The following is an 18,144-nucleotide window of genomic DNA, read 5'->3' on the forward strand; positions in this document are numbered from 1 at the left end:
TCTGAGATAAAGTCTGCGTCATAGGTTGGTTGTCAGAGTCTAGTAATTTGCTACCCAGCAATTGTCTAACTCACCCTGATCTGCCTAGTACGATGGGTAGAGCATGGGTTTTGAAGCTAGATCTGGGTTCAGATCCATGCTAACTATGGAAATGTGGCAAATGTCATGACCTGTGAATCTCATGTGTAAAATGGGAATAATGCTGATATCATAGAGTTGCTCTGGAATTGGAAATCATGCATGTAAAGTGTCTGGTATGTATGTGCCCATGAATAATAATCCTGACATCATCAGGAACGTCTATCCTTAGTTTCCTCATCATCTACTGGCAGTTTTAGATATAGCCTAGAAGAGGTGGAAGGAATAATGGAAAGGAAAAGCCAAGAGTACTTTGTAGGGATGTGGTGCCAAAGAGCTCTGCCTCACACCAAGCCACCCACACCTTCAAGGGGCAGGGAAGGAGCATTCATCTGGGAGACAATGGCAACCAGGAGAGCCAACAGATCAGAACTGGTGGAGGCTTTGCCAACCAATGCATCCCCTTTGTTTCTTGTCCAACAGTCTCACCTAGCATGACCAAATATCCTGGTTTGCCACCAGAGGTGGCAACCTCAGAGGTCCCTCAGTCCCAAGCACACAGGTCTCCCATAATTCACACTGATGAAAGTCACCACCAGGGTGACCCGCTGAAGTCACTGAAGGTGTGTGGCAGACTTTAGCTATGTGGAAGAGAGTAGGGATGAGGAGGTTGCTGAAGAGCCTGCAGGAGGGCAGAGAAGGCAGAAACTATTCCTACACGACAGATGTAACTCATCCCTCTCACTCATGTTTCTTCATTTTCAGGTCAGGCAGTGTGAACAACAACTGGATGGACATTTACAACCTTGTGGAAGATTTTGTCAAAAAGTTCGAAAAGTATGGCTTCTCTGTGTTAATAGTGTGATTTCCTCTGCTAAACCCAGCACAGAGCTGTTTGGACTCAGTGAGAATTGGAGTCCCTTCATGCAGGAGCACAGAGCCCACAGTGAGGAAAAGACAAATCGCAGTGATTCCAAGGGCCCCAACAGCTTTACTTGGCTCCTGCCTGAGAAGCTATATGACTGAGGACACAGTCTGCCTTTGAGGACCTAATAGATTAAGAAACAGGCAAACCAGTAACATAATAATTAAACACCTGGTTTAAAGGTGTCAGGGGTCAAAAGAAAAGGCAAAGGGCTTATATGATGAGCTTAAAGAAAAAGCAAGAATTTTAATTCAAGGATAGCTTCCAGAAGATGTGGCAATATTAACTAGGCTTTGATGGATGGGAAAGACAGGGTAACAGGAACCATCAGGGAGACTTCTTGTGGAGTGAGTAGTCTGTTTGGCAGCAGAGTAGGTTTAACTCAAGGTAGGGCTGGGAGATGAGGCTGCGCATGTCAGCTTGGGGCCATGGCCATAGCAGCTCATAGTGCCAGCACACAGGACCTAGATCTCCTGCTGTGAGCAATAGGGAGCAACAGATGATTCATGATTAGAGGTCTGACATGAGTAAGGTAGTGCGTTAAGAAGAAAAGTTTGGCAAAAGTGGGTAAAATGAATGGGAACAAGAGCTAAAAGCAGTAGGGAATTCAGCTGGGGATCTATGGTACCAATTTAGCCAAGGGATAATGAGGGTCAACAAACCAGAAGACAGTGGACAGGAGCAGGAAAGAGAGGGATGTATATGAATGGCTGGCAAGGGGGAAGATAATTTCTTTGAGATGAGAAGAGTTGAGCTGGGGAAGACAGGCAAGGAAGGAAGGGCAGTGAAGCTCCAAAAAATGTTACAGAAGAGAGGCCAAGTGGAAGTCCCTCCTGCAGGAGTGTGTAGATGTCTATCTCCTTTTGCATGCAGCTGTCTGTGTGAGCAACTATCTGTGTGAGTGCCTGTGTGTGTGCGTGCACATGCATGCGCACATGAGAGAGAGAGACAAACAGGCAAACAGACAAACACTATTGGGGTGTTGTGAGTGTAAGGATGGACACTCCTCCCTTCCCAGAAGGCCACACATCTTACAGACCTCAGAATTCCTTACTAAGGTTATAGGAAGCTCTGGGGTTTGGGAAATGGACCCCAAAGCAGAAGAATTGGGATGGGGCAGGGAAACTGTCATGCACCTCTCCCTGGCTGCTCGTTCATCATTTGCCACCTGTGTTGGTGACTTCTCACAAGCATGTGCTTTCTCCCCAGCCCGAAACTGCGGATATCCTTCATCACCTACTCCACAGAGGGCCACACCCTCATGAAACTCACCTCAGATAAGTAAGTGCCACATTGATCCCCAAGACAGGCCCAGTGGGTGAGACTGATGAAACAGCCAGGGGGAAAATGGGTTCCCTGAGATCACAGTGGGGAGCCCACTGCTGTGAAGACTACTGGGCAGGCCTGGACTCCACTGTATACCCTGATGCCCAGGTCTAGCTCCCCTGCCCTCTCAGACCCCCGGCTGCTCTGACAATGGCCAACCCTGTGCAGCTTGACTATCTCCACCCCCTCTAAGCTTTGCCTTTCACCTGCCTGAGTCCTTCTATCTTCATTGTTCCCTGTTCTTAGAACAGGCTGGCTGTGAGGACTCCCAGAATTTTTTGGAGCAGGTGTATGTTTTCTTTATAAATGGTGACCTGCATTAAGAACCTGCTGTTGTGTGTCACTCTCTACCTTGGGCCAGTGGGGATTCCAGTGAGAAAAAGTCATAACCAGGGAGGAAGGGTTGAGCAGCATCAAAGTTTTGATGGTCTCAGTGAAGGGATCTTGTTCCTTAAGTGGGTCTGAGACATGGGACCCCAAGAGTGGGGTCCTAAGCATCAGGCTGGGAGAGGGTGCTTGAGAAAGTCATGACCACCATCCTAGGTTGGCCATGGTGGGACCAGCAGTTTTCCCAAAGTCTGTAAACTGGGAATTATGGAGCTTTGAGTAGCTGGGTAAGGAGGTTAAGATTCTCAAAAGCACAAATGACTGGAGCCCAATTCAGAGAAAGTTAAGCATCAAGGAGAGGTTGAGCACCCTCAGGACTAGATGGGCCCCAGTATTTGTGGCACAGAACCGCATTCAGGACCATGGGAAGAAGCCAAGAGCAACAGAGTGAACAGCCAACCTGCAGGGGAGGGGTGTGGTGGTGTCAGTGCATGGAGACAGCACTCTCCTGCCTGACTCCAGGACAAGCAGGAAGAGAGGGCTGACTGCTCCAAGCACTAGTGGAGGCACAAATTTGTGCATAGGTGGGGTTTTGCATTAGGACAGAGAGACCTGAGTGGGGTTGAGGTGGAAGGAAGCAAGTCCATTAAGAGAGACGCTGGCAGGTGGCAGAGAGATACAGGGCTGCTGGGCAGGGGGCTCTGGAGGAAGAGCTGCCCACTGGGGAGGGTAAGACCTCTGCCTCCTCCAAGGTGGGGGGCTCAGGGCCCAGATGTGAGAAGCTGTGGGGGGGGGCCAGGTAGGGTCTCCATGGTCATCTCTGGAGAGTGAACAAAGTAACATCTTCCCCAAGCCAGGGTTCAGGAGTGGGAGTGAGGCCTAGGGGAGTGGAAATGGTGTGAAATTGGTGGGAAGGGGCAAGATGTGCATTTGGGAAGACAACTCACACTCAGATCAGGGCCCTAAAGCTGCCAGCTCCCAAACCCCCACAGGACCTTGACTGGAGCTGGGCTCAGCCTGGGATTGGCCTTCCTAAACATGCTCCACTGCCTAGGAGTTGAGGAGGCCTTTGGCAGGGAGCCTGGGAAGGACCTCATGCAGAGAGAATCCAGGAGGGGACACTAGAGCCTGATATGGGTGTGATTCTGGAGGGTCTGCAGAGAATGTGGGAGCAGGGATGGGACCCTGCTTAATGCTTTCTGAGCCCTTTCTGCTAGGAGAGAGTAGGCTGAGGAGACAGAGTTGAAAGGGGGTTTGTTCTGGGTACTAGAAAAGCCAGGGGCCCAGAGGCTAGGAAGCCCCCAGGGTTGATGGTGAGGAGGGTGACGACAGGGAAGAGATGGAGGGGATCCAAGGGGTTGAGACAGATGTTAAAGAGTAAGAAGGACTCTAGGAGACAAGGAGCTGGTATCCCCTCCGTGGACATAGCTGGGAGCAAAGTTAGAGGAGCAACACTCCCTGGGGAGAGCCTGCTTGGGCAAGAAAAAGCCTGGGGGCTCCTAGGCTAGACACTGGGAAGGGGTGGAAGAAAATCTTCTGGTATGTGGTGAGGAGGGAGAGGGCTTCTGCTGAGTGGAACAGCACCTGGTTTGGCCTCCACTGTCCATGGGTGCCAGGCCTCACCTCCTGGGCTGGGTGGGACTGGACCTGGGGCTCTCAGATCTCACCCCACAGCAACATCTCCACTTCCCACAGTGAGAAGCCCTCTCAGGGTCCCAGCTCTCCTAGCCTTGCTGTGCCAGCTCGGCCTGTCACATGGGATTATCCTGAACCTAGGGCCCCAGTCCCACCTGTGAAATCCCCCTTAACAGCAGCCGCCTGGCCACATACCCATGGCAGCAAGGGGAGCACTGCCCCTCCACCTGCATGGGCAGCCCTCGAGGCACTTCCCCAGCTTTTGGCCTTTTTCTTCAGGAGTACGTGAACCCAGGAGCCCTAGTTCTCTCATTAAGCAGCTTGCTTCTTCCTTTGGTGTCAATCCAGAAGGGGAAGTGGCTTTTTTGGGGTGGTGGGAGGGCAACGAGCCAACCTCAGGATTCTGTGATAGGGTAAGATGGGACAGGGCAGGGCTATCAGCAGAATGACCTTTTCCAAACTCAGCCTTACCTGCTGAAGGAAGAGTGTGCCTTCCCAAGGGACCCAGTAGGTGCTAGAAGCCCTGCCAGTTACACTGCGAGTACAGATTCACAGTGGCACATCCATGGGTGTGCCCCACATTCACCATGGATGATCAAGGCAGGGCTCTTGAGGGTCCCCCAGGTAGTGTGCCTGAGACAGTGGTGAGTGCAGAAAAAGCCAGGCCATACCCATGGGAGCAGCAGAGCAGCCTCCCCCCACCCCATGCTCACCAGATGGGGGACAGAGGAGGCCTGAGCAAGGCCTGTTCATATCAAGGACACAGAGCATAAGGTCATGACCAGGCTACTTGATTTGTATTCTGTCCCGACTAGACAGGTCTGCACAGTGCACAGTGGCTCCAGGATGGCTTGGAGATGTTTTGTTTTTTCGTTTTATTGAAATATAGCTGACACACATTAGTTTTACATTAGTTTTAGGCGTGTAACATAGTGACTTGACTCTTCTATACATTAGCTGTGCTCACCACAAGTGTAGTTACCATTTGTCACCTACGACATTATTACAACATCCTTGACTATATTCCCTTTGCTGTAGCTTTCATTCATGTGACTTTTTCATTCCATAACTGGAAGCCTGTATCTCCCACTGCCCTTCATCCATTCTGCCCGTCCCCACCCTCCCCTCCCCTCTGCAACCATCAGATAGTGCTCTGTATTTATGAGTCTGTTTCTGATTTTTGTCTGTTTTCTTCTTTGTTTTGTTTTTTGGATTTCACATATAAGTGAAATCATATAGTATTTTATCGTTCTGTCTGACTTAATCATTCGACATAACGTCGTCTAGATCCATCCATGTTGTTGGAAATGGCAAGATCTGTTAATTTTCATGGCTGGCTAATGTTCCATTGAATATATACACCACATCTTCTGTATCCATTCATCTATCATTGGACACGAGTTGCTTCCAGACCTTGGTCATTGTAAATATTGCTGCAATGAACGTAGGGGTGCCTGTATCTTTTCAAATTAGCATTTTCATTTTCTTTGGGTAAATACCCAGTACTGGATCATATGGCATTTCCATTTTTAATTTTTTGAGGAACCTCCATAATTTTACCCACAGTGGCTGCACCAGTTTGCATTCCCACCAGCAGTGCACAAAGGTTAGCTTTGGGCTCTTTTTAATAGTCAATACCTCATACCACCACAATCCCTTTTCTGATTTTTTTTTTCAGAAATGAAATAAGTGATGGTCTTAATAAACTTCAGAATACAGTGCCTACTGGAGCCACAAACATGCATGAAGGATTTAAAAAGGTACCGAATCTAGAGCAGAGATGCTTTATGGAGTTCTTAGAGTATCCTGGGTCCTCCCACCCAGGACTCCAACACTCCTTCATTTCCTTGCAGGCAAATGAGCAGATTGAAAAAGCAAACTCTGGAGGTAAGCTTCCTGGTGACTTCATTACAGGCAGGTGTGGGGACAGAGCCAGTCCTGGACCTCAACGAGGTGCAGACCCTCCTTGGCCCCTTCCTAGCGCTGATTCTTAGAGCAAGGTGCTTGCCCTCTCTGTGCCACAGGTTCGTCCTCTGTGCAGTGAGGATGAAAACCACCCCCAGTGATGAGTCTCAGAACCACATGGGATCATGTGTGTACCATCTAGGCTCTTGGTAACTGTGAGGTGCTTGACCAACACTTGGGCTGCCTGAACAAGAAAAGCCAAAGGAACCAGGAGCAGACAGGATTCTGTTTTCAGAAAAAAAGAGCTGGATTTCCCCTTTGCCCACACTTTGTCTCCATCACATCTCTGGCCCTGGTGCCTTTTCCCTGCGGTTCCTTCCCTTTGGTTGATGTCATCCTGTGACTGTGCCTCCAACACTGGAAACGGCTGTGCTCTGCCCGGAACCATGTTCATCTAGGTTAGGGCTCCAGCTCTTGCCAGGAAAGAAGCATGGGCCTGGTGGGGAAAGGCACTGAGCTGGGCACGGCATCCTCAGCCCGAGAGCCTCTGACCTCACTTTCTGGATCCCTGGGCCTGTGGATACAGCAGGTCTTTCTGCACGTGCTTGCCTGAGCCAGAGTCCCGCCTTCCACCGAGCTGCGAGACACCTTGTACAGTCGAGTCTGGCTGTCACTCCCTTTGCTCATCTAAAAGGCTGACGCTTGTCCAGTGAAGCCAATGGAATTGCCTTTCAGGGCAAAGGTTGTGAGTCTGGTCATAGTGACCGTAGTAGGAAGGGCTGGAGCAGGGCTCAGTGCCATCTGTAATGTGGGTCCTGTCTAAGTCCCCTCCTCCTTCCAGGACTGGGCTTCTAGTCCTCCAGGCACTTCTGATACTGGGTGCTAAGGTCGGGTGCCTGTCCTCTGGAGGAGGAGGTGTGAGGAACAGTGCTGTGGACCCAGCAGCCTACAGAGTGTCACTTGGGTGCCTTTACTGACCAGGCCACTTGCTTTTTCTGCAGAAAACAAAGTTCCTTCCATGATTATCTCCTTGACAGAGGGAACACTGCTACCAGAGTCCTTTGATGAGACTAAGTACGAAGTGAGTCCAGTCCATCATTACCAGTATTTTGTTCCACATAGTTAGTGATTTATACTTACCACTTTCCTTCTCTTAGGCTGCAAAGGCTCGGAAAATGGGGTCAACCATTTATGCCATTGGTGTAAAAGACTATAGGAAAGACCAGGTAATTCCAAACAGGTAACCAGGTGCCACCTATAATCCTAGATGAGGAACTTTCAAAGACGGCTTTCCCAGGGTTGCCCAAGGATGCTTCTCGGTAGAGGAGAATAATGGCTAACAAGGAAGAAATGAATAACAAGTATCGTGTCAAATCTCCACACCCAAAGTGCGGAGTAAAGTAAACTAAGGGCTTTCCCTTCCCTAATGGTGGGCTGCTGGCCAAGGCCAGGGTCTGGCCCTCAGAGTCTAACGTGGCATGAGCCAAGAGACTGCCTCCTGGAATGGGGACTTCTGGGTCCTAATCCCCTACCTATGCGCCCAAGTCACCTCCTCTCCCTTGTAGCTGTTGGAAATTGCAGACAGCCCAGAACACATGATTGGAGTGGACAACGGATTTAAGGAACTGAGAAGCATCGTAGAACCAGTGAGTAAGGGATGTGAGAAAGGGGATGGGGTGACATCTCACCACAACCTCCTGTACACTGTCCCTGACCTGCCACCCCTCTTTCTATTCCAGCTCACAAGTAAGGCGTGTATTGAAATTACAAAAGTAGAGCCTTTGCATTTGTGTGCAGGAGGTAAGAGCTAGAGTCACTGTTGTAAACACAGGGGTGTATGTTGTGAGTATGTGTTGTGTGTGTGGTGGGTGTGATGTGAGCATGCAGTTTCAGTGTGTGGTGTGTGTATGCATGCGTAGTTGTATAGACGTGTGCATTGGATATGTAAGCAACTGTATCATTTTGTAAGGTGTTCATGCCAGGAATGATAAGTGGGTATGTGTGTAATTCTTTTGTTTTTGTTTTTGACATAATTTGTATATATCTCTCTGTATAAGTTTAAAATATACCATGATTTCACATACACATATTGCAAAATGAGTACCACAATACGTTTAGTGTTATAACTTTTTTTTTAACTTTTATTTATTTTTGAGACAGAGAGAAACAGAGCATGAACAGGGAAGGGGCAGAGAGGGAGGGAGACACAGAATCTGAAATGGGCTCCAGGCTCTGAGCTGTCAGCACAGAGCCCGACGCGGGGCTCGAACTCACGGACCGCGAGATCATGACCTGAGCTGAAGTCGGACGCTTAACTGACTGAGCCACCCAGGTGCCCCCTGTTATAACTTTTTAAAATATCAGAACCAAAAGTTTAATTAAGAAATAAGAAAAAGTATATTTTGAAAGCCCTCAACAAAATGCCAGCAAATGGAATCTGAATCTGACAACATGTAAAAAGAAGAGTCCATCAATAATAATTAGGTATCACCCCAGCAATGCAAGTCAATTCAGTATTTGAAATATCAGTGTAACTTACCACATCAGCAACATGAAGAAAGAAAAACATGATTATCTCAAAGGACGAATAAAAGAATTGGAACAGTTCAATGGCCAGCATCATACTAGAAACATAGTCCGACAAAAGGTATCCACACAAATACAGCAAACAACACACCTTGTTCTGTGGGGAACGCCTCTCCCCGACATCTGGAACTTCACAAGCGTGCCCTCTCCCCCCCTACAAAGGTCCCTGAGTCAGTCTGGTGAGGACATCCTGTGCAGTGACTTTTGTGATAGAAGCCCCCTCCCTGCGATGAGCTCTGTGTGTACAGGCTTATATGTCTCATCATGGAGACTGGTACTGAGGAGGGTGGATAAGCACACTTACTCCCCTGGTAACAGCACACACAGCTGGATCTGGCCAAACGCAGACCCAGAGACCGGGTCGGCCTCTGTGCTCTTAACTGTAAGGCTATCGTGCAGTAGACCATGGGGTCAGACACAGCTGTGTTCAGATCTGGCTCTGCTGCAACCTGGAGCAAATTACCAAATATCTGTGAGCTCCCCTTTCGTCTCCAACAACACCCACTCGCACATCTCTCGTAAGACGTAAGGCCGGGCGATCTTACAAGGACCGGCACAGGATCTAGAAGCTGGGAAGCCTTAACCAATAGTAGTGGTACTAATAGTCCCACCATCCTTGACGCCTCCACCCCAAGGCTGAGCTCATGGGCGGGGGGGGGGGGCGGGGGGGGAGGACAAAAAATCACCAGTATGAAAGCGTCTCCCGCTGAGCCAGCTGTTGGCAGCAGCTCTCCGACTCTTCCTGTCTTCTTAACCAACTCGCAGTGAGAGGTTGGAGGCGGGCAGGAGACTCCCACACAAGTAGGCTCTTGCCCTGCTTCTGCTTTAAAGCACCCCACCGTGCAGCCGACCTGACAGCTTCATTCCTCTGATTATGTCCCCTGCACACACGCAGGTCATGGCGTCTGAGCAGCATGTCAAACTGCAGGTGCAGACATCAGTCGTTGTCCATCCCCCATGGCGGCCTGGCCAGGGTTACAGGTGCCTGCCACACACCCGCTGACAGCTCAACTCAGCATTTCCTGCTCTGACCTTTAAGATTGTCGCCCTCTTGACGAAAGCTGCCACACGACATGACAGTCACTTGGAGGCAAAGCTCAAGGCAGGAACCTGGACCCCAAATGAAATAGAAAGAGCCATTTCATCAGGCTGTCATTTGAAATAAATCAGTGGGTCAGGGTGCCTTGGGAAGCAGACAGGGCATGAGCACGACACTCCTGACCTCTTCAGTCTCTCAGGGTGCTCTCCAGGATGAGGCAGAGAGGCCTCTGCTGGCCTTCCTGCCTCTAGGCCTGTGCTCCAGGCATCCTCTGCACAGTGCCTGAGGGCACTGAGAAAGCCCCTTCCCTAACCCCAGCCTGGCCTGGAAGTCTGAGGCCCCTGGCCCCACAGCAGGGCCAGTCAGGTCTTCCCTCAGCTCTCAGGCTGGGGGTGTCACTAGGCTTCCTACAAGACCCTATTTCCCCCCACTTTACAGGGTCCAGCCCATCCATCCTTTGATGCCACACTCACAGGAGGTTCATCCTTGTCCCTTTCTTGGTTCACTGGCCCCTCTGGATTCCCACAGCCCTTGGTCTGTCCTTCTCATTAGTCGCTTCTCACCTTGAATGTGCCATGACTTCTGCTTGGCTGTGTCACGGTTGATTCTTCTCATTCAGTTCTTTGATGTGTTACCAACCTTTTATGAAGGAAATTTTCAAATGTACAGCAAAGTGGAAACAACTGTGCAATGAACACCCCTGTCTCCACTACCTGGATTTTGCAGTTAATATTTAATATCTCACCATATTTCTTTAACATTTATCTAATCAGTGCTCTCTCTCTCTCTCTCTCTCTCTCTCTCACACACACACACACACGCACACACACACACACACACAACCACACACAGTGCATCTTATTTTTTTATGTGTTTCAAGTCAATTACAGACATCAGGCTACCTCACTTCTAAAGCCCATCATTCTGCATATCTTTATTTATAGAAATATTACTTAAGAGCTCTCCTTAAATTTCAGCAAACTTCAGTGTATTTTTTGACAACTTCTGAAAAATGCACACTCCAGGAAGACAGAATTTACCATTGTCCCTGGAAAATCCCCTCAGATCACTTGCCAGACAATCCTTGTCCCTAACCCCTGAAGGCAATTCTTCTCAGTTTTTCCTCCATAGGCTGTTTAATCCTTTAAAATCTCTTCTCAGTAGACTCATGTAATATGAACATTGTATTTAAACATTCTGTTTGGCCAGGTACTCTTGGCACAGTGGTTTGGAGAATCATCACTCCTGTATGTTTGTTGGGTATACTTGGATTTTTGTGTCTGGGAGGACAGCTAGAGGTGGCACCTTCTCATTCTTTTTCCTGTGTGTGGCTGGCCCAGAGCGAGTGTCTACAAAGCCCAACAACCATGGCACATCAGTGGTGGCACATAGTAGGACACAGGGCAGAGGCGGGCTTTTCTCTGAGAGCTGATGGACAGCTCCTGCAGGGTGGCCAGGAGACTCACTGTGTGAGAAGGCAAGGCAGACTGTGGGGCAGTAGGACCCAGAAGGCAAAAGCAGTGCAAAGACACCATTGCTACCAGCTTGGATAGCTACTGTCCCTCTACAATGAGGTTCCCCTTTTTCTACTACTACTGCCTCCCAGAAATAGCTACCATATATAATTGATCATATAGATTCAAATAGATATTTACATATGCTTTTCAAGGTATTTTTACATTAATGGGATCATGCAGTTCATAACATTTTCCAGCCATCTGCACATACCCCATTACACGGATGGGGGAAATTTCTTTCATTAGTCTCCCCTGGTCGATATTGTGGCTACAGCAGGCTGTGCACACCCTGAAGCTCACCTCTCTGTGGGCATGGGTCAGGATTCCCCGGATCAATTCCAGAAGTAGAATTGTAGCATTAAGAGGACACACAGCTTAAACGTTGGTCAGTAGAGTCGAATTTCTCCCAAAGAGCCTGTGCTGGGCAACAGATGGTGTTCCCAGAGCCCAACCCTCCCAGGACAGGTCACTTCCACCTGGTGCCCTTGTCAGTCTCATGGTTGGTTGGTTGTCCTTCCTCACTGCTTGGCTTCCTCCTGACCTTGTCAGTGGGCTGCCTGCCTTCCCAGCTCCTCTCTCTGGAGCCCCAGGAGGCCTGATGTAGAACTCTTCCTCCAGAAAGAAAGTTCTCATAAAGAAGGATTGGTCTCCCTGCCAGGGACTGGATGGTCCCCGTGCCACCCGAGAGCAGGTACACAGTGGGACTCTACCTAAGAGACATAGCTCCCTGCAAGCCAATGTTCATCCATCCTTGGCTTCATTCTCCTCCTGTGTGTGTTACTGTTGGAGGAATTGGGTGAGGGGTGTTGGAACCAAGGAGCAGCTACTAGACAAAGCAAAATCCTTTAAGTCCACATCTCTTCTGCTCGAAAGTCTGACACCATCACCCTGCCTTCCACTTACCGAGACTTGCCAGAGTGATAAGACCCTCTAAAGGGGCAGTGCCTTGGGGACACAGAGGGTGCTGCTGCGGAGAAGTGGTGACTGAGCAGGGCCTGAAGGCTGCAGGGTTCACACTTTGGGAAGGGGGTCACAGGCATATGGACAGCACGTGCTCTTCCTGAGAAGTGCAGGCACTATGGGGCCATCCCTCTGAAGCAGCCTCATGATAGCTGCTCAGAACTAAGACAAGAGCAAAGGGGGCAGAAGTGGGTCCTGGAATGGGTACTTGAAGTCAGGTCCTGGCCCTGTACCTGCCAGGGGTCTGGAGGAGGCCACCTGCCCTCTCTTAGCCTCAGGTTCCTTCTCTGTAAGCTTGGGTAGGAATGCCTAGCTCACGGGTATTAGAGGTTAAGGAAAGTGTAGATCGGCCCATAGTATACGCTCAGTTAGTGAGGAGTGTCATTTTGGATGAACACCAGTGTTACATGGCTTGGCCTGGCACAGATTTGCCCACTTCTGGTTCCTTCTGCCTGTGTGCTTGTGGCAGGAAGGCTCTACTCACTATTTTTGGCTCCTCTGGAGCCTGATCTGTCCACATGCAGCCAGCTGACTGTTCCCTTCTCTGTCTGTATCTAATTACAGTGTGGGCTGTCAATTTACAGTTCTGTCTTGCAAGGAAATGCTTCTTTGCAATAAAAAATCCTGGAATATAAATTGCAGATGACACTTCCTTGAGACTGAGAGCCAAAGCTCTGCTCAGGGTGTCCCTAGCCAGGCTGGCGAAAGGGTGCACAGGAGATAAGCCCAACTGCTCCTTCCTGGCCAATCACAGAGCCCCGTGTCATGGTGGGAAGGGTCCTTATGAAGTGTGAGCCTTGAGCAGGCAGCCTGGCACAACTGAGTTCAAAGCAGCATTGTACTGTTGGTTACTGTGTGTGGGAGAGGACGTGTCACTTACAGACATCAAGCCTCCGCTGGGTGGACCACTGCCATCAGTGCCCTCGGGGGCCAGGCTGGTGCCGTGAGCAGGAGGCATGTGTCAGGCCAAGCCAAGGATGGTTGATTGCATGTGGGGTGTAGTGCAGTAAGGCAGGCACTGGCCCCTGAGGAGCTCCCCTGATGTGAACAGGGCCCAGACAATGGTTGACATGCAGAAGTATGAACCCACCATTTCCAGGTGGTCCCATTTTTGAAGAATGCTAGTGATCTGGGTTATTAGGGAAAATGTGCAGGCTTTAAGTGTTGATACCCATTTTTGGAAGACACTTGAATGCCTAACAAACCACAACAGCAGCCAGCATTGGGCCACAGGCCCAGAATCTATTTTCTTCAAAGCAGAGAATTTGCAAACACTGCCCTGATCAATGGGAGTTGCAGGGAGACCTGAAGCAGGAGAAATAAGGGCAGCCAGGTCCAAGGTTGTGCTATAATAAAGGTTGTGTAAATAAATAAATTGAGCTAGGGCAAACCAAGCTTCCAGGATTGGAATGACCCAGTCTGGGACAGGAGGCAGTGATGGAGGCTAATGACCTTGGGCTTGCAGTTAAAGACCCACATGTTATCCTGGCTAAATCCTTAGGGATCCAGTCTACCAGCTGTCTTCTGTATCCCCTGGTGTTTGCTTCAGGGGAGGCTCAGCAGCCTGGTGAAGGTCTAGGGTCTAGACCTGCACCTCACATATCAGTGTCTCCACACTCAAAGAGGAAGTGCTTGCTGAACCCCAGGTGGGTTATGTGTAGTCCACGAAGCCTCAGGCAAAGGCAGGGGAAGAGCAATCATGTGAGACTTCCAGAACCACAGCTAAGACAGGATTTCTTCCATGGGGGATTCTTTGTGCAGGGCCCCAGAATCTTAGCATATACAGAGGATGAGGTTGGGTCCCTTTTTGGACTCCAAGTATCGGGGTGAAGATGAGAGGCCCCCCTACAGCCTAAATCTCCCCTGTTACTCAGAGTGGACCCTCCATTACACTGGGTGAGGATCTGGCCTCCAGAGGTCAGCCTTGTTTGTTTCAACATGTTTGCTTCCTGAGAATTCCATTTTGTGGGGGGACATGCCTTGTAAGACAGAGGGAAGGCAGCCCTCAGCCCCACCTTACACAGACCTTTGAATGTTGCTTTGCAGAAGACTATGAAATTATGATTTCTGGAAAAGGATTTAATAATGCAATAAACAAGGAGGAAGTTATTTGTAGATTCCGCTTCAGCGATGATAAATTCTTAGGTAAGTAGCTCTCTTGGTGCCTCCAAGTGACAAACTCCCTACAACAGGCTGCCTTCCCCTCAGCCAGCCAAGTTTTCAGAGCCCTTGCTTACCATTCACTGTGGGTCCTGTGAGGATAGATCAAGTAAAAGGAGATACCTGGCTGGGAAGCCTGGTGACCTATACCTCAAAGCTGGGAAGTCATCAACCACAAGAGCCTCTCCTAGCAGGGCTTTAACCCTTGCCAAGAATGGCTGTGGTGTGCTGGGTGTGCCCCAGAGCTGTATTCCCCCTACCTTGGCTCAGCTCTCTGGCCTTGAGAGACAAGGACCCGAATCTGTTGAGTCTGCTGGCGAGAAACACAGGCAGCCCTGGACCAGGCACACTGGGAGCTTCACAGGAGAATGTGTGCATCTGGGATTGAGACAGGATGCCAGCTTCCAGGCCCAGGCCCAGGAATCCTGGCACAGGCACACATTACTTGTCTGACCTTGACCAAATGAGGGTTCTATTCTCAGCTTCTTTTTCCTCTACTGCAAAATGAAGCCAATATGATAGTCGAGCTAAACCATATCACCTATGTAAGCCTATAATGTAAGGAAATACTCAGGCATCAGGTATTCCTCCATGATGGGTGAGTGGCCAGTAGAAGCACATAGATGTGCCCCCACACTGAGATGGGTGTGATCCTCCCCAGAGAGCAGGGTGGTACAGTAGGACTATCTCCCACTGAGCCCCCAGTGCATTCATTGGACCTGAGATTATGTGCAGTGATGTCTTACTGCAGGGCCATCTGGTAAATCCAGAACTACCTCCAGACATCACAACATTACACGGTAAATGTTTCAGTCCCTTAAGGGAAATGGTGTCTCTTAGGAACAGGACAGGCCCCACATTCCTAAGCAGCTGTCCCTTCCCCTCTATTCGCTGTGCCTTCTGTTGTTTATTGTGGTCTCAAGAAGTGTCCCTCTCCACATTTATTTTCTTCTTTGTTATTTCATTGTCTCCCTCCCATCCCTCAAATGTAGGGCCCTTGAGAGCAGGGACTCAACCTTTTCCATTCCAACCAGGCATTGCACAGGGCCTGGTGCATGGCAGGGGCTCAGAGGAAGGCAGCAAAGAGAAGCTGGCATCTGCCAGTGTTAGTCTGCTTGCCAGGGGCCAGCTGAGGGGAGATGGATGGATGGACATGCTCCTTGACATTATTCTCTTGTGGTTTTCTCCTAGATAAAAAAGCCACCACTGTGGATGATAACACCATAACATGCTCAGGAGTAATGATACAAAAACCAGACCAGTAAGTGCCCAGGTCAAGGGCCACAGGTGCAGTTTTTGCCACTATGAAGTATATAGGTTGTGGGATGTCACCTCTGCTGGGGCAGCACATGTGTATCTCCCAAAGTCTCAGGGCATACTCTCCACTTCTCCTTGTTGGTGGTCACCTGAGATGCTCAGGGATATGCTATAGCCCAGTCTCTGCCAAGGAGGGAGACTACTGGAGATGATGTCCCCAGGGAAAGTCTTTGCTCCAGGTAGCCATCAGAGCTAAGCCAACATACTCTGCAAATTGAGAAAAGTCAGGATGGTGACACCCATCCACCCTCCTTGGAAACGTAGCCCATGGCCAGGAGGGCATCTGACCCCAGGCAGGACTCCTCATGCCTGGTCAGTCTTCACTGCAGAGATTGATCTCAAGGGCTTGGTGTGAGCTCTCCTTACCCATGCCATGTGCTCACTGGTGGCCCCAATCCCTGATGATCAGTTACAATGAGAAGAAATGGGGGATGTGGTTTGATCCACATGCAAGAACTATGTCTGTTGGGGCTATTTCTGTCTATCCACAATTTCTATGCTGCAGGTTGGTCCATGTGGAAGTTAGCCTGAATAATGCCATCAGCTTCATCAAGAGTGATGCTAACATCACCAGCGACAACTGTATGAGTGCCAGGGTAAGGTGGCAGGTTCCCTCCTGGGGCTGTCCAGAGCACTTACACTTAAGGAGCACATGCCCTGGGAGGCAGGAGAAGGGACACAGTGCCAATGGCCCAAGAAAGTAGCTTGTGCAGACAGGGGGCTGGGATGACTTCTCAGAGCCAGTTTGGGGCCCTCAGCCCTTCATTGGCAAGCTGCCCGCACATGGGGCTTGTGAGGTGCCCTGGGAGTGCTTCCACAAGAGCACCTGCCATGTAGCCTTCTGTCCAGGTCCTGCAGAACCTCTGCTCTCTCTCTCTGGGAACCAGGTGTCCCTGAAGGCAAAGGAAAGGGAACAGTTAGAGCTCTAAGCAGAGTCCAGAAATGGTGCTGGGGCTCTGCCACCCCGCCTCGCCCCTTGCCACCTCTGCTGGCCCAAGAATAGCAGTGGGGAGCTCGGGGCTCCATCCTGCATTCCAGCTGGGCAGGTGGGAGAGGCTGGGAGGCTAGTGTGTTAGGAGCCTGAGTCCAGAACCTCTGGGGCAGCGAGGTGCTCCAAACCCGGGCCCCAGGCACAGGGGATCTGGAGAGCGGGACCCACTGTGGCCCTGTGCAGTCAGGGTGTTTCAGCAGTTGCTGACACAGCTGAACCCACACACGCCCATCACTGCCCGCAAGCCCAAGCCCACTTGGGGAACACCCCTGTCATTTTGCAGAGGGCATCAGCCTCCCCTCTGCCTCTGCTGCTTTCTCGTGCTCCGTCTCCGCTAACTCTCTGACCTCTGCTGGACCTTGCTCTCCGGCACTTGGTGGGAAGCTGCCAGGGCTGTGGGGAGGGCCTGGGACTCAGCTCAGGGACGGGCACGTGGGAAAGAGGGTGCTGCTCCCAGGTGCCCACTTCTCGGAGCTCCACGTCACCCGGACACCTGGGGCGGGGCAGCATGACATGGGCGACAGAGCACGTTAGGCACAGGAAGAGGGCTGCCTGGGAGGAGCGATGCCCGTGCCTGATTGCCACCAGCCTAGTGTCCAGTCCCAGCTGGGAGGGTTCCAGCAGCACAGACAGTCCTCCGACTGTGTGTTCACTTGTGCCAGGACAGGCACTCACCGACCAGCAGACCACACTCAGCCATTTGTCCCTCAGGAGCCTGACAGGCCGCCCTCAGCAGGCACATTTAGGAAAGAACTCAGGAGGAGCCTGAGTTCATGGGCCCCCACCCTGCTTCGCCCTCCTGGGCACAGACTCTGTCCCCTGTAGCTCCCCTGCGTCAGGGAAAGCCGAGCATTTGGTTTAGGGCAGGACTGCACCGCGTGCGGCTGAGGCGTGCAGTGAGGGCTGGCATGTCACACATGGGGATTCCGGTCCTTGTCAGGGCTCTGGGCCAGAGCCTCGGAACGAAGCCAGTGGTGGGCTCTGTGGCCCAGGGCTCCGCAGCGGCTCTTTGAGTGCAGTCTTGTCCTCCAGGCCTTCAGTGCTCCCTGGAGGTGGGGAAATCTGAGGTGAGTGGGAACACGCAATGTGCAGGTATAGTGTGCTGGGGGGAGGCACCCAGTAAGGACCATCCAGATCTCCCCTAGACTTTTGACGTGTGCTTTCTGCAGAATATGCCATCAGTAGGTGATGAACCACCCTCTGCAGCTCCTCCTTCTCCAGAAGTCACGACTCCCCCGGAAAACCTGGCATCATTTATGCCACCTATCCAACCTATCTACTTGGTTGTGCTCCTCGCAGCCGTGCTCACAGTCCTGTGTCTTTCCTGCTGCTTCTGGCTATGCTGTTGCAAAAAGGTAAGTGATATCTTGAACATAGT

At 50.7% G+C, this 18,144-nt stretch overlaps 1 protein-coding gene across 2 annotated transcripts in view; it reads left to right on the forward strand.

Moving 5' to 3' along the window:
* The window catches only part of ANTXRL (ANTXR like), a 37,240-nt gene that overhangs the window by 9,379 nt on the left and 9,717 nt on the right, over positions 1–18,144 (forward strand). For both annotated transcript variants that reach the window (XM_078434492.2, XM_078434491.2), the window contains exons 2-13: positions 844–915; positions 2,213–2,284; positions 5,970–6,051; positions 6,145–6,178; positions 7,198–7,277; positions 7,354–7,422; positions 7,762–7,842; positions 7,936–7,996; positions 14,345–14,443; positions 15,650–15,719; positions 16,281–16,371; positions 17,936–18,121. In XM_078434492.2, coding sequence (XP_078290618.2) covers positions 844–915; positions 2,213–2,284; positions 5,970–6,051; positions 6,145–6,178; positions 7,198–7,277; positions 7,354–7,422; positions 7,762–7,842; positions 7,936–7,996; positions 14,345–14,443; positions 15,650–15,719; positions 16,281–16,371; positions 17,936–18,121 — 997 coding nt within the window. The remainder of the gene's footprint in view (positions 1–843; positions 916–2,212; positions 2,285–5,969; positions 6,052–6,144; positions 6,179–7,197; positions 7,278–7,353; positions 7,423–7,761; positions 7,843–7,935; positions 7,997–14,344; positions 14,444–15,649; positions 15,720–16,280; positions 16,372–17,935; positions 18,122–18,144) is intronic.

This window comes from Panthera onca, chromosome D2, assembly GCF_046562875.1.
Source record: "Panthera onca isolate mPanOnc1 chromosome D2, mPanOnc1 haplotype 2, whole genome shotgun sequence".
Lineage (NCBI taxonomy): Eukaryota > Metazoa > Chordata > Mammalia > Carnivora > Felidae > Panthera > Panthera onca.